Source organism: Melanotaenia boesemani, chromosome 13, assembly GCF_017639745.1.
Source record: "Melanotaenia boesemani isolate fMelBoe1 chromosome 13, fMelBoe1.pri, whole genome shotgun sequence".
Lineage (NCBI taxonomy): Eukaryota > Metazoa > Chordata > Actinopteri > Atheriniformes > Melanotaeniidae > Melanotaenia > Melanotaenia boesemani.
In genome coordinates, this window is record NC_055694.1 from 6,081,221 (window position 1) to 6,097,711 (window position 16,491).

Here is a 16,491-nt window from a genome sequence, read left to right on the forward strand (position 1 = left end):
AAAAACACACAGAGACAGAAAGTAAGCATGTCTCTGAGTGTTAAGCTGTTGCTCTTTTTGTTCTCCTGTCTTCCCTGATGATAGTGGTGGTGAGTGTTCTTTTTTTTTTCAGCTTGGCAGCAAGCAACCTAAGTGGTGGCAGATTTTTTACTGAGTGTGATTTGATTTTTTTCCACCCTCTGCTTTACTAGCTGTCCTGGTACCCACACGAGGAGGCTGCGTTGTCATGGAGATAGCTGTCTGCCCCTGTGGAATTTGTGAGCTGTGTGAATTTGTGTTGAACAGTTTGGTGAGATGACCCTGTCGCAGATATGGCTGACAGGGAAGACAATGTTAATTGCTGAAATGTAATTAACTGTTGTTTGCAAAGCAGACAACAAGGTAGAGTCAGCTGAGCGGGTATCAGAGCAGCAGAAATCTTTACAAAAACCCAATATGTGCATATATATATATATATATATAATATGGCAAATTACTTGGGGTATTTTACCTCAGAGAATGGCTACTCTGAAATTCTGAGTTTTTTTATAATAACAATAAATAACAACAAAACAATGTTTACTCCGCTTCTGCTTGTAGCTGATAAGTATTCGTCAACATGTGAAGCCTAAAAAGGCTAATAACTGCTTCACTTTGTTTTAGAACATAATTTCTTAACCAAAATTTGGCTTATTTTCTCTTTCAGACAAAATTAACACAAAACTAATTTTGATTTGTAAGGATGAAACCTCTTCAAGCATGCTGTTGTGGCCAGAAACGGAATCCAACAAAATAGCTAACAAAATAGTTTTTCCAAGCTTTAGTTTATCTACATGGAAAGAAAATGGCTTGACAACATGGTCAACCTCCTGACACTGATGTGAGCTATTACAGCTACTTGTGGCTTCTGTTGGTGTTTAAATTAGGTTGTGTTGAGTCTTCGAGTCATGAGTTGAGTCTTTGTTGGTATTGCTTTGCTACTTAGCTTCGGTTGTTCTCTGATTGAGACTTTGATAGTTTGGTCTTGTTGTGGGGTGTTCTCATAAAATCTAATTTTTCTGTATGCACATTCACCTACGCACACATTTTATGTGGTCTGGCTTCTCAGTTGCAAAGCCAAAACCAAGGCCTCTAAGACATTACCATGGTAACAGATTCTCAAATCAGTTCTCTGTAGGGTTTTCCTAAAGGAGAGAAGTGTATCCATACATCCATCCATTTTCTACACCCGCTTGTTCCAATGTCTATCCCAGCAACTACTGTGGTGGTTTCTAGGTTATTGGTTTAGTTCTTGTTTCGATTTCTGCTTGTTTTTTTAATCCTTCTGTTGACTTTATTCCTGTTTTATTTGGTAGTCTTTCCTCTTGTGTATTCTAATTAATTTACTTCCTGTTCCACCTGGTTGTTAACTGTCAGACCTGCTTCTTGTTTGTAATTTAGTCCCTCTGTATTTAACCTCCCAGTTTCCCTTTGCCAGTTCATTGTTATCTTGTCATGTTTGTCACCAGTTGTTTTGCTTGCTTTAGTTAATAAATTTCATTCTTTTCTTCCGGTCTGGTCTTCTGTTAAATTGGATTTCCTATCTTCTCAGCAATAGACCTCTAGTTAAGTTCACCTGCAAACCTTTCACCATGTATCTGGATTTGGGTCCTACCTCCTGGTGAGAGGTAGGCTACATCCTGGAGAGACAAGCTTTACATTTGATTCATACAAACATTTGCTCAATATATTTAAACATCTACAACAGAAAAACAGTAGATTTATGTTAATTTGGAATCTTATCACTTTCTATCTATCCTACTGTAAGTAAATAAATCTGAGAGTAAAAGATGAGGATAAAATGACCCTGTGTCTGTGTGTGTGTCTAAAACCAAAAGCACGTGTCAGTGTGTGATACTCTAGATAAAGCATATTCATCACAACTTGAACAGGAAGAGCATTTTCCGGATGATCTTTGTCCATTTTCACTAAGCCAATGTGGAAATAATGTACTGTACTCCTGCACCCTGACAACTTTAACACCTACTCTCCCACCCACACAAACACGTCTTGGCAAACATATTGACTGCTCTGTAACAAGTGAGCATATGTATGCCTCAACACCCACATACAGCACTTAAAAAAACCTTCCCATCTCACGTTTATGCATCAATCATGCTCAAGACTTGGCAAACTACTATGTGGGTTCATTTAAACTATCCTGTTATGTGGATAGGAGCTTTATTTTCAAGTTTGTGGAAACTGAGTAGTGTGTGTAGAGATATGAGTGTGCAAACTTACAGGGACGCTTGGCTCTGACACGGCGATGCTGTCTGGGTTGACGGTGGCCTTCACACACTGGTTAAGGGAAGCGGCAAAACGATACGGTTCATCTGCACGCTCACATCGATTCCTCTGAGAGCATCTGATTAGAAAGGAAAAGAAGGGACAGAAATAAAGATTTACGCTCACCACCACTTCATTAGGTCCAATCTGTTCAATTGCTTGTTGACACAGTTACTCAGCCAATCACATGACACGACAACTTAATGAAGTTCAAATCAAACATAAGAACGGGAAGGAAAGGGGGTTTAAGTGACTTTGAATGTGCCATTGTTGTTGGTAACAGATGGGCTTGTCTGAGAATTTCAGAAATGGCTGATCTACTGGGATTTTCAAACACAACCATCTCTAGATAGCTTAGAGGTCAGAAGACAATGGGCAGACTGGTTTGAGGTGAAAGAAACATGTCCAACCATATAGCAGAGGGGCTACAGCAGCAGCAGACCACACCGGGTGCCTCCTGTCAGTTAAGAACAGTAAACTGGGACTACAACACACAGACTCACCAAAACTGGACAATAGAAGATGGAGAAATGTTGCTGGTCTTATGAGTCTCCATTTCAGCTCCACATTCAGATGGTAGGCTCAGAATTTGGAGGAAACATGAAAACATGGATCCATCCTGCCTTGGATCAATGCTTCTGGCTGCTGGTGGTGTAATGGTGAGGTGGGTATTTTCTTGTCCCACTTTGGGCCCCTTAGTACCAACGTGGCCTGGTTTAACCACCACAGGCTACCTGAGTATCATTGCTGACCATGTCCAAACCTTTATAGCCACAGTGTAGCATCTTCTGACGGCTACTTCCAGCAGGATAATGCAGCATGTCACAAAGCTCAAATCATCTTCAACGGCTTTCTCGAACATGACGATGAGTTCACTGTCCTCCAATGACCTCCACAGTCACCAGCTCTCAATCCAATAGAGCAGCTTTAGGATGTGGTGGAACAGGAGATTCTCATCATGGATGCAGCCAATAAACCTGCAGCAACTGTGTGATGCTGTCATGTCAATATGGAGCAAAACCTCTGAGGAATGTTTCCAACATCTTGTTGGATCGATGTTACCAAGAATTAAGGCAGTTCTGAAGGAAAAAGTGGGCCCAACTCGGTACAAGTGGTCTGTGAGTGTACATTCTTATTTTTTGACAACATTAGCAGAATTAAGAAAAGTGACAATATGATTGTTAGATACAATAGGACAAAAAAAATTAAGCTTCCTTCAGCACAAGTATATTAATGAAAAAAAGTGATGCTAAATTTTTACAGTGGGAAAAAAGGGAAAAAGAATTAAAACAACCAGTTTAAAATATCAGGCTTTCAAATGGATACTGGTGTTAAAAAAAATGCTGCAATAAAAATCTGTGTGCAACAATTAAAGTTGGCACAGTGACAGAAATTAAAATCCTATTCAACATGAGAGGGATGGAGCTGGGAAGTAGGGAGGAAATAACAGTCATTGTCTCCTCAACATGATGCAAATAGTTCAGTTTTATGACAGAGATGACAACCTATGTTTGAATACCATGTTTTACAAGGCACTGTATGAGCACTTAATGTGGATTGTTCACCTTCTGATCCACAAACACTTTTTTCTTTTCTTTGTGGTGCCATTATTAACCATGTAGAGTTCTTTCTTTCATTTTTATCTTATTTTGCAAACCTTTAGGCAAGCTGAAGCATTATTTAAAACTTTTTTGGAGATGTCAATTACAAAATGCAATTTCAAGAGAAAAAGAAACATTTTCAGAATTTAACATGTCATGTTTTTATGTTTGAGCATTTATTTAACACACAAAACTTTAAAGAAAACGATTATTAGTGTCTTCACTAATCAAGTTCATTAAATTTAGAATATATGAACAAATTTAATTTAATTACACTTTCAAATGACATAGGGAGCTAATGATACCAGTTGTTGGAGGTTTCAAAGAAGATTCTGTTTGATTCTTCTCCTCATGATGTCCTATATATTTTTAAAAGGGCTCCCTCTGGACTGTACACACAACAGTCCATCACAAACACACAGGCACACACACACACACACACACACACACACACACACACACACTGCTTCTATAAAGCCACACTTCTTGTAAGTTGTGCAGAAAGAGGTCTGGCATAAACCTGCTGAAATAACCACAAGCCTTGAGTTAAAGATGTCAGCTTAATTTTAGCATATGTCAAAAAACAAACAATCAAACAAACAACAAAAAACAAACAAACAAACAAAAACATACACCTCTGCATCAGTGTAACCTTCATGCGTATATGCAAGTCATTTATGCCATGCACGCTGCTGTACCTCCGAACCATCAGAAAAAAGCCTGGATGCTCCTTCTAATCTTTGAAATGTAGAACCTCACGTGCTCTTCCAAAATCAGCTGGAACATTTGCTTTGTGCTTTTTTAAAAGTTAGCTTTTTTTCTTGTATTTACTTGGAGCATCCAGGAAATGTAGCTCAACTCAACTGCTGCCTCACAAAGACACAAATCCTTAATTAAATACAGAAACAGGTGGTGTGTGGCCACTTCCACTACTGAATACCATAATGCATCACACTATCGAACTATGAAGCTACAGTACAAAGCACTACACACCCAGATCATATCTGCCAGTCACTGCGTAACTTTGGAGATGTAACTAGTGCAAATTACGAGGTGCTTACTCATAAGAGATCTTAATGGTCTGACAGGGTATCGAGTACAAAACATACCGTCACATCCCTCATTAAAACCCTTCCTCCTACATCCCATTAAAACCAAGTGTTTCCTGCACCCTGTTCTACCACAGGCTCTCTATCCTCATCCAACCCAGCAGTGTTGGTATGTGACTAACTGGCTGAGTGGCCACAGCAGCTCTAATTGGGCTCTGACAGGTCAGCTGCTGTCCATGGTGCTAATGTGCCATTGCAAGTGTGTGTGCATGTGTGTATGTGGACATATCATGCCTCTTAACCACATACTGTCACATATACAGAGTCTAAGCTACATCTTCATCCACAGTTTCTGCGTGTAATTATGTTGTCAGAAGTTCAAGCCATATCCAACAGACTCTCATGTACAGACCTGACCACAGCAGAGCGAGTACATATATACCAGGCGTGCACATGTAAAAGCAGAAAAGTATGTTTTAATAATGACTTCATTTATTTAAATTGTGTATCTATTCCTTTAATATGACATTTTCTATTTTCTTCCCTCTTAAACTTACACTAATGACTCCATCACTTCCATTTCTCTCCGTCTATTCATTTTGTCATCGCTCATGTCTCCCGCTTCCCACTCTTTGACAAGTTGAAATTAGTACACCTTTCTTAGGCAAGGTGTTACTCCTGTGTTCACAATTTGGCACTTCTTTTACATCCACAGTGGCAGCAGAAAATGATACTTAATGTGCTTTCAGGTGTGGGCTGCGGCACCATGTTTTATGCATGTCTCCATGCTGTATGGGTAACGATGCAAAATCTGGGCAATCATTAAGTGACAAAAAGCTCTGCATTGATTTTCCTCAGTGTGATTTAAAAAAAAATCATTTTGGTGGTGGAAAGTAAGATGAGAGCACAGCCAGGGGTTGAGGCAGCAGAGGTGGGAGGCATGCGGGATGGCTGCTGTTGCCATGGTTTCTGGAGACGGTCATTATCTTTGTGTAGTTAGAAGCTGACCCCTTGCCTCTCTCATTAGCTGAAGAGCATGCCACTGAGTGTTGACTACAATCCTGCCTTCCTCATATTCCCCCTTGCTGACCTCCACACCCTCCCCTGTAGACTCCCTTATCTTCCTGTCTGGCCATGGCCTGTCACTCTTCTGCTTAGTGTTTCATCACTGCATTTCACACATGCATGCTCAAGCACACACACACCCACATATGCACAGATAAGCGGTTTAAAAAATATAGGGAGTTTTCCCAGTCCATCCCCAGTAATAAGCTGCTCATATCTATTTCCCCTGCAGCAGAAGCCAGAGGGAGTTGACCTAGGTGTTGTGCTTTCAAAGCACTGTCTGTGGTGCTGAAGTTACTGCTTCCACTTCCTTTACTGCACCTCTCTAGCACCCACAACTCAGCAGCATGATAACACTCAGTACAGTCATGTCAGGTGACATGTATACTGTTTAGTCCTTTGACAGTTTGCACTCCTGCACTGTTGGAGCTGGAACACCAAGGCGAAAATAAAGCCCAAACTCAGCATACATCATGGCATAAAGAAACAATGCTCTCTTTTAAAGCTAAGCTTTGTACATATAAGGACATAAAATTAGGTCAATACCGCCTCAGATAAACAACAGAACATGTTACATTACCCTAGGTTGTTTTTCAGTGGGCAAAAGATAAACTAAATTGCAGTAATAGAGTAATCAAATGTACTCGATTTACTGATTATCAGTCTGTGTGAGCATCTGAATACAAGTAAAAGGTTTGAAAGAAATGGAATATTGCTCTGGAACATTCAGGTGTACGTCAACTAAATACCAAGGAGGAAAGAGATCAGTAAACACCTTAGACCAGCAGTTGTTGCTGCCCATTGGATTATGAGGCTATTTTTCAATAATTTGGAGACAATTGCGCTACAGTGAGAAAATTTATTTACAAAAGAAAAATATTCAAGTTAGCTACCAATCTTCCCAGAAGCGAGGTCTTGTAGTGACAGAGTTGAAAGGACAATCCCAGAGCTACATCTCAGCCCTTACAGGCTCCAGTTAGCAGGCTAAATGTTCATGACATACAAGAATATTTTTTAAAAAGCCTGAACAAGTAAAGCTTGTTTGGAGAGATTGGAAGAAAAGAATCTTCTGCTCTCTAAAACATAAAACAAAACAAACAAACAAAAAAGTAAACCTACCACAGCACATCCGCACAAACACCTCATGCTAACTGTCAAACATGCTGGCGGAAGGCTGATGATTTGGGCCTGTTCTGCAGGCAGGAATTTTGTTTAAAATATTATGTCAAGAGATTAAAAACTTTTAAGTGAAAAGACGCATCGCTTTACTTTTGACTGTATGTGGTTTAACTCAATTTCTTCAGTGCAGCATGTTATATTATATATATATAAAAAAAATGTCTACATTGGTGGAGGCAGAAAGCAAACGTAGGCATCCCTCTTACTCATTTCTTTTTCTCTTGCTTAAGAGAAGAAATCACACTGTTGCCTTTTCTTCACCAAGGTTTGATAGAAACATAGATATATGAAAGGAGTACATACAGCCATTCACAGATTCAAACTTAAACACCTTGAAAAACAACCCTGGAAGGGACAGAGGCAAAGACATTCTGACACTTACATTTGCATAATGCCACACAGACCCCTGCACTTAGTCCTTCACACATTCATGCACAACTTTAAACATGCACAGGCATACACACAACTTGGCCTTGAAAGCAGAATGGGAGAGATAGGGAACGGGTAAAGATTTCTGTTATATCCCCCCCCCCCCCACCTTCTCTTTCTTTTAGAAAAGTGTGAAGGCCTGTCTGATTGCTGCTCCTGCTGCAAGCATGCTGTTTAAAAACAGGAGGAGAGAACAGAGGGGAAGCCATTTTAAAATCACCTTCTTTACCTCACAATGGATGGACCAGAAAACATCACACACAGAGCAGAATGAGAGCATGGCAGTGATGCTTTAGTAGCTGGAAAGGGCGACTGATCCTAGAAATATGTTAGGATGTGGAAGAGAAAAGAAGATGATGCATAATTCATTTTTGATGCACTAGCTAGCTTTATTAGTTGTAGGTGGTAAAGAATAACTAATGTGATGTGATTTGGTTGAATAGGTGCTCTCTTTCTTTAGAAACACATGCTAATGTAAACATGCATGCAGGTTGACTGAGCTGGGAGCTGACATCTTGAGCACAAGAGGTAGAATCATAAAGTATGCAGACACAGATATAGTCACACTTCTACTAATATCTCATAGGGTCTCCCCACTCATATAATACTTCCCCTATTACCCCTATCACCTATCTAAACTTGCAGGATCCAACACTTTGGATCAAAAAATATAATGGACTCCCTGTTTTGTAACCTTGAATCAAGTAAAACCTGCACTCAGACAGCCTTCAGTGTCTCAGTGGTCAAGGCACAGTATTCCTTACACCAAAGTGTAAAAATTTAAATGCAGACCACAACAGGAAAAAAATGTCATGTTAGGGATCAAACCAACGCCTTCAGCTTGTTGTCCTGTGACAGATATTTGTCATTGCAGGACAGAGAACGCAGCAAGAGCACTTAAGATTTGCTGGATCTTAAATATCTAGTCATGAGTCAGACTACAAAGTGAGGGTTTGAGGAGAAGGAAGAGAAAGATTTGCTAAGAGACTGTTGTTTAATGTTCTGAATCAGGCTGTAGCTTCTCCTGTGTGGGCAGAGCAGAGGCATTAAGGGAGGAAAAATCAGTGAGTAACCAATAGATACAGACACACTGTTTTTTTAGGGTCATTAACTGTATTACATGTATCCTGCCCACATAAACTGTACATGCTAGTAGTACAGTATACAATCTCTACGTGCAAGGAATCTATGGAAATATTGATAGAACTCCATGTTTGTGATCAATATCTCATTAGGCACAATTGGCAAGATAGATGCAGCCTCCCTCTGACTGCCAACTGAGGCTGTAGCTGATGAGCTGGCCATTAGACACACAGCCCGACATTTACAATGGACCAAAGCAGCCATTTTCAATGCTGGACTAATTGTTGTTGCTATTGGTAAATTAGGTGGGGGGAGGGAGGGGATTGTATGTCCATGGTTGAGGTCATTTGTACTGTAGTGCAGTCATTAACATGCTTCTTAAAATGATAAATACAGCAGTCTAGAGAAGCAAGATGCAGATCTTATGTTTTATAAAACTGGGCAAAAGGAGCACTTAAAACGGTTTTAGGAGGTGCATGAGTGCACCAGCAAAATGACAAACATTCACTTTTATTGTATATTTTTCTGAAAATGTGTTGTGACGATGTAAATATAACATGTCTACAGGTTTAATTCATACAGATCATTTGCAAAATAGTTCTTGCTTTTTTAAATGATCAACTTAACATCTGCGGTGCCAGAGTTGTCCATGCGCATGCCTGCAAACAAACATCCCTCACCTCAGTTTAATGTATTTTTTTCTTCCTAGTGCAGATCTGTTACCCACAATTAGCTTAGTGGCACAATGGACTCCTGAGGTTGTTCAATGTTCAGAAAAACAGAACTGATTCAGAACAGGACATCCTACGCTGCATGGTGAGCAGGATGTTAAAGTGAGTCATCCTCAGTTTTACTTTTCAGTTCCATTTATCGTTATTTACATTTTACTTCAAAGCCTTTCTGTGTTATGGCTTAAAATTGATGACACGTATTTTGATCATTTAGAAATTTGGCATCTTGAAATTTGCAAACTAGCAGTCATTTGCTACTTAAATGTGAAACAGCACCCTTGTTCAAAAGCCATTTTTCCATCATGTGGTACTGTATGTGCATTTTTTTTTCTATTGCAGATAGTGTTATTTTACTTATCGTCATAGCAGCTGCAATTTCCAACAATTTAAGACAAGCAAACAGAGAAAAATGGATTGATTCTTCCTTTTTAAAAGTACGCTGCTGCTTATTGGATCATGTTATAAAAAACTTACTGTAAAAAAAAAAAATAATAATAATAATACCAATCATAGGTTAAAAGAACAACCAAAAAAACCAAAATAAAACAAAACAAACAAACAAAACAAAAAAAAAAAAACAAAAAAAAAAAACAAATGGCAGGTAAAATGCATAAATAAAAATTGTGCATTCGAAACCAAATCCTGCATTTTTAATCCAACAGATAATTGCACATAAAAATATATTAATTGACAGCTTTAGCTTCAGCTTCGTGTGCAGCTAGCTAAAAACTGAAAAAGCAAAAGAAAAGATGTCTGGTTGCATATAAGACAGCCAGCCTTTGATAAAAAAAAAATTCTTCCAGGGGATTTATTGGTTTACCCCTGGAAGAATTTCCCTTCTCCTTTTACGAACCATAGCCACCAACGACCTACCACATATAATATGCTCCAACAAGCAAGCTGAACCAACCCATTTGTTTTATGCATATTTCTTATACACATATTACACAGCAGCAGCCCACCATTCATGACATACTGCTCAAACAAACTCTCTATACTCTGCTGACCTTGACACTCTTGGACACAAGTCAGACTAATCCTGACAAATCTCAATGAAACCTCGTCCTCTCCGGCTATGTAGGAGTGAGCTGAGCGGATGGAGACGGAACAGTGATGTGGGACATTCTGAGATGGAAAAGCTTCTTTTGGGCACGATTAGACAGCTAATCCAATAGTGAGGAGATGCAGGCTAAGGCACAGAGAGAAAGAGAGGGAAAGCATCAGTGTTAGTCCATGTTTTTGGATTGTGGTCAGACGGAGGCTGAACTACCCATTCACGGGACCGCAACTGAAGAGCGCTCGAGATGATGAGCTCCCTTTGAGCTGCAATCAAAATGCTGCTCGGTTTTGGGGGCCGATGAGTATGCAGCATCAAACACTCTCTCACTCTCTCATTCTTTTCTCCTCATTCTTATCCTCACTCCCCCCCTTCTCTCATTCTTCACGCATTCAGTGGATGCCTAGCAGCTGCTGGTAATTAAAGGACTTTGGAGGCTCAAACCACACTGAATTAGAGAGGGGAAAGAAAAGAAGTAGAAAGAGAGAGAAAACAGAGATGCCAATCCAGGACAGCTCACTGGCTTTCTCTCCCTCTGTAACATTCTCTCCTCCTCATCATCTCAAACCAAACTAATGTCTTTCCATGTTTCTAATTAGGCACCTCACAATACTGCACTTCATTGAACACACACACACACACGCTCTTACACACACACAAGCAAACATAAAGAAAAAGAGCTAAGGGACATGGGGTTTTGGGGAGAATAATGGAGGGCGGATATTGTGGATGGCAGCTGCAGAAAGAAGGAAGGTGATCAAAGAGATGGGTGTTAATGTGTGGCAAGCCAACTGTCTCTGGAAGTGTGGAAGATTCCAGAGGAAAGAAAGTCTAAATTGGAGACGGCAGAACAGTGAGCCACGCTGAGCCGAGAGGGGTGAGATGAGTGGCATAGTTCAGATGCAGGCATCACCGAGAGGGTTTTGAGGAAGGTGCAAAATTGGGAAATGGGGGGAAGATAATTTCATAAAATCAACAATGGCTTAGGGTTTGGATAATGGAAAGCAGGGAAAAAAGGAAGAAGCAAGGGGTTGAAGGAAGGGGTAGTGATCACAGCTGTGGATGGCACAGCGGCTGACAAGAAATATAATTTTGGGTGAGTGGGATGTGGGGAGCTCTTTACAAGAAGGATGCAGCTGCTTTTTTCCCCCCTCCCAGCAGTATTTGTCAGATACATCCTTCTATTCTTGGCTATATTGTACATTCATGCCTTGTCTTGATGCACATTAAAACAATTTCACAAACTCATTCAATATATTTCTTACCACCCATTTACAAGCATATTACCATAAGTAATATTGTCCAAGATGTCATTTTAATAACCAATACTACTACCAGAGGTATAATAAACACCCTTATCAAAGGGGAATCAGACATTAGTTTAGGATAGGAAAACAAAACCTATTATAATACCCTTAATAAATTAAATATTATTTTCCCAATCCCTCAGATCAAACAGCGTCAACATCTTTTAACGGTGGTAAAACGCCTAAATGTCATTTATACCATAATATTGCCTAAAATATTAGTGACGTTTCCAAGTAGGTGAATGATGCTGAGGTCAGACGATTAACTGAGTTCATGTCTATAAATAGTTTAAAAAGTTGATTATGTAGGTTGGTATGTGTCAAGGTTGCGAGGTGGATGAGGTGAGGACCCGAGTGCAGGTTTATGAGGCAGGAGGCAGACCGGTGCGGGAATGAAGGTTTTATTGATGACGATGAACCGGGAAACACAAGAAGTTCATGATGTGAAGAGTACAATGAACTTACAAGGTGAAAGGAAAACCAAGGGGTGAATATATACACACAGATGGACTAATGAGGAAACGCAAATCAAACCAGGTGTACTAATGAACAGGTATGCAATTTGGTAATTATCTTCCAAGGTGAATATTAAGAATATGAGATATTTATAGGTAATCCTGCATGATCCATGCACAAGTGTGTAGTGTAGTGCATGTGCAAATAGAGTGAAGATGTAAATGTTTGAGACACCAATCAATTCTACAGTAATAAAAATAAAAGCTTTTGATTGGTCAAATTTTTTTTGCTGCCTCAGAGGCTTAGAAAATGTTTTATTTTTTAACTTTCTAATATTAGAGGTAAAACTATACAAAATCGATCCCACCATTAGCTAAATACACTGTAAGCTAAAATTAATACATCTTTATGAATTTTACATTGTTTCATTGTTTATTTTACAAAAATGACATGACATGACAGCAGCTTAAAGGACCTACAAGACAAGTCACATAACTGCACATTCTAAAAACACATAACAGTCACTGGAAACACATATAGGTCATATTAAAACTTTTAAGTGCTTATGTTAAAGTGTATTTAGCTTTCTGAGTTCTGAATTAAGAATCTGAATTAAGGAGCTGGTCAGCCATGGGGATAAAGGTTGCCCTCCTCCTCTGCATCCTGCAGCTGGGACAACAGAGGCACCTCTACCACCACGTCCCATCGTTGGTATGAGGTATTTGCACTGAAATGCTCTGTTTTGTTTCCATCAAACATGGTTTATTTTGCATTATAGTCGAACATGTCCAACGCATTTCATTGGCTGCTACTCACTTTTTTACTTCTTATGGAAACACTAAGAATGTGTTTAGTTTCTTACAAACACCTTCTGCATCTTTAGTTTTTGTTCAAATAAACAATAACAGTACAAAATGGTACACATTTTCATTCAGTTGAGGTTGTATTTCACAGATTTTAATATTCGTTAACATTATTGAATGTAATATTTGTTGACATTTATAATATCCTGGTACACTTTAGAGCTTTTATAGACAAAGCCAACATAAACCTGAAGTACCAGTGCTATGGGGAGGATTTAAACAAACAAAATAGCACCTGAACACGGCGGAAATGACTTCCAACTGACTTCGTACAATCTGGACCTGAAGGCGGCAGTACAGCATACATTGCACAGTTACGGTGGAGATTACAAGAAAAAAAAACAATCAACTGGCACTTTGTGTTTTTCAGAAACAAAGTTCAAATCAGTGTAATCATCTATGTTTCACTACCTTTTTTTACTATTGAAATTTGCTTATGTGTGTCTCTGCTCTGGGCACACAGGATTTATTACACATAAGATGGCGTCTGTTCTCCACTTTTTTTTGTTTTTCATGAGCGAGATCTTTTTTTCTGATGCTAACTTTTCAAATAAGATGTCTCTAAACTTCATAAAATCCTTCTGCTTGTTCATAGAAGCTACTGAGGCAGTGCATGTACAGGTGTATTCAGAAAATATAAATTTTTCCTACAAATGCAAAAAGTAGGAACTCTTTTCACAATATTAATGTTAATTTATTCTAGCGTTCCCACATGTTTATAATGTGCGAGTTGAAAACACACATCAGAAAAGATACTTGAGAGCAAAACTGTTACAGGGATGTGTTCTTTCCAGACATGCTATGTGGGTGTAACCATGCAACCGCAATTGATCCTATTCCTTCTGTAACTTTCTTTTTTACTCAGCCGGAGCTGACAAGGGTCCTGCCATGCTCGGTGCAGGGTCAGGATTGAAAAAGGGAAAGGGTGGGTGTGTGTGGGGGGTGGGGTTTTGGAAGGACCAGAGGCAGGTGGCACAAAAGGTCCTTGGCACTGAGCGAACAGATGGCTGATCCAACGTAAATCAGGGTGCTGACCTTTTCTCCCTATGGTACAGTCCACACAAGTGTTTGTTCTTGTACACAAAAATCGAACCTGTCTGGACCCCTATATGCATGTGCACATTTGGACATGAGCTCCTCATTCATATACTTGAGAAGGCATTTACACAACAAACAGATGTTTCCATGTCACAACCTTTTTTACCACACAAGCTCTGAAACCCATTCACCTTTTAGTATCAATGACTTTTACATGCTGCAGATTTAAATTTCTACCAAGCTGAATTATTCCAGTCTTCACCACACCTACACAAAAGCATGTGATTAACAGCCAAGCACAGAGGCTCATGTTGTGGTAAATGATCCTTGTGTGAAGACACGCAGACTGCAGGGAGTACACAGCTTTAGTCAGCCCCTCCTGTTCCTTTGCAAGCACATGCTGAATTACCTTGTCGCTAGGCAATTATTAGTCCTGTCCCAGCTTTGGAGTGATGTAAATTACTTTAAGTGCACTTTGCTGGGGCTGCCATCACGATGATGATAATTGCAGCAACGCTCTGACACACACAAATATGCAGCTATACCTTTAGAGAGAAGGTCTGCATTTAGGAAAGGCAGTAAGTGAAGAATTCAAGACATAACAACTAAGAAAAGCACAGACTGATGACAGATTGTGTTTACTTAAGGGACAAAGAGGGAGATAGAGACAGAGCAGACTGTCTTCCAGCTTTTCTAGCATTGTTTTGTATCCATCTTCTCCTTTTTTCCTTTGGCAATCCACCTAATTACATTTCTGTTGATTCCATTTACTAATGATTATAATAAATGACTCATATCTTACATATAAATAACTCAAGCAGTTTGGCTTTCTAGAAGTAAGTTCTCTTGTAGTAATTTCTCAGCCCCAGCAGGTGTCACTCATGGCTTCTATGCTTATTCTGAGGGTGGGAGGAAAAAAACCCCAAACTTTCTTATAGATCAGCCTCACTAGATTTATACAGCATCCATTAAACATACAAGAAGCACAGTTAAAAGAGTACTCAACTGGTATGGTGCATGACAGGTTGTCAAAAAAGATATTTCTCTCTGGTCTGTTTTGGTCTGGTTTCAAATAAGAACAATTGCAAACACTACGGCTGCTGCAAGAAGCTCTAAAACTAGCTCTGCACCTCTGAACCTGAGGCATGGCTTTCCATATCCGAGCAGATGCCGCCTGCTTTCCTCAAACTCTCCTGCATCTGAGCTCATCTCTGGGAAAAAATAACCAACCAACCAAGCTTTTTACGCAGAGAGTGAGGACCATTTTGGGAAATGTCAAACAAAATTTGCATGAAAACGGTCTAAAAAGAAGTATGATGGTGACTAAATGATACTCACATGTTATGCAGGACACACCATCCACAGTGGGGATCCCCAGAGCTGAGACACTCTCCACAGGTCCCGTACTGCTCACATGACTCGATGGGAACTTGGGTAACCTGCAAGCAAAGTAAGGTTCTAATGAAGCGTAAAAGTAAGTATTTAACAAAAACAGCGTTTAAATCTTTGTTAGGATGTTTTTACCTCTCTAAACTGTAAAACAATTACATTTTTGATTATCCTTATGTGCCGAATGATGTGCAAAGCGCCTCTATTTGTTTTTGTGTAAGATGTCAACTGCACAGACAACTGTCGTCTTTGTTTCATGAGATGAAAACAGCTGTGAGCAGCTGGGATCAGTTGGCTGGAGAAGTCTGTTTCTCTGCCATCAATGGGCTTCTGTCTGCCCCAGGGCATCTGTCCATCTCAGCAGAGCCTGAGCAAACACACCTACACATGGGCGAGTAGCGACAGATGTAGAGACTCGATTGCAAAAACTGTGAAATGTTTCTGGAGCCAGTGTCAAGTTCAAGTGTCCTGCTATACTGCTAAACAAATGTTCTCTGAAGCTATTTTAATTCATTTAAAATAACTATCAGGGCTGTACTGTACAATGGTTTTTAAAGATTTAAATGACAGAGGAGTAAAATTGGGTAAAACATAGATTGACAAGAACAGTGAACTAACATCTAAAGAACTATTGTACAATTGTTATGCAGAAGCAGAATGTTCCCTAAATGTTTGGGAAACTAAAAACTCAAATGTTCTCTTCGCATGACATTCCTAATTGGTTAGGTTTTGTTGGAACTGTTGGACGGAATTTAACACGTTTTTGTGTTGGGCCAGCACAATTTGATCTAAAACTGTTTTGTTACTCTGGTTTAAAGATGACTGTTTGTAGGTTTTTTAACAACCATTTCTCCATCTTTTTGTTTTTCACAGGGAATTTATGCTTTGCACATCCACTCCACCACAAACCCTGTGGGACAGGTCCATCGGGTCCCTCTGC

The 16,491-nt window shown here is 39.6% G+C and overlaps 1 protein-coding gene across 3 annotated transcripts in view; it reads right to left on the minus strand.

The window, feature by feature from the left end:
* plxna2 (plexin A2) overlaps positions 1-16,491 on the minus strand; it is a 200,374-nt gene that overhangs the window by 79,151 nt on the left and 104,732 nt on the right. For all 3 annotated transcript variants that reach the window (XR_006012527.1, XM_042004363.1, XM_042004364.1), the window contains exons 5-6: positions 15,501-15,601; positions 2,260-2,383 (exon numbers count right to left, since the gene is read on the minus strand). Coding sequence is in view for 2 of the 3 variants with exons in the window: in XM_042004363.1 (XP_041860297.1) it covers positions 2,260-2,383; positions 15,501-15,601 (225 nt within the window). In the remaining variant the exon portion in view is untranslated. The remainder of the gene's footprint in view (positions 1-2,259; positions 2,384-15,500; positions 15,602-16,491) is intronic.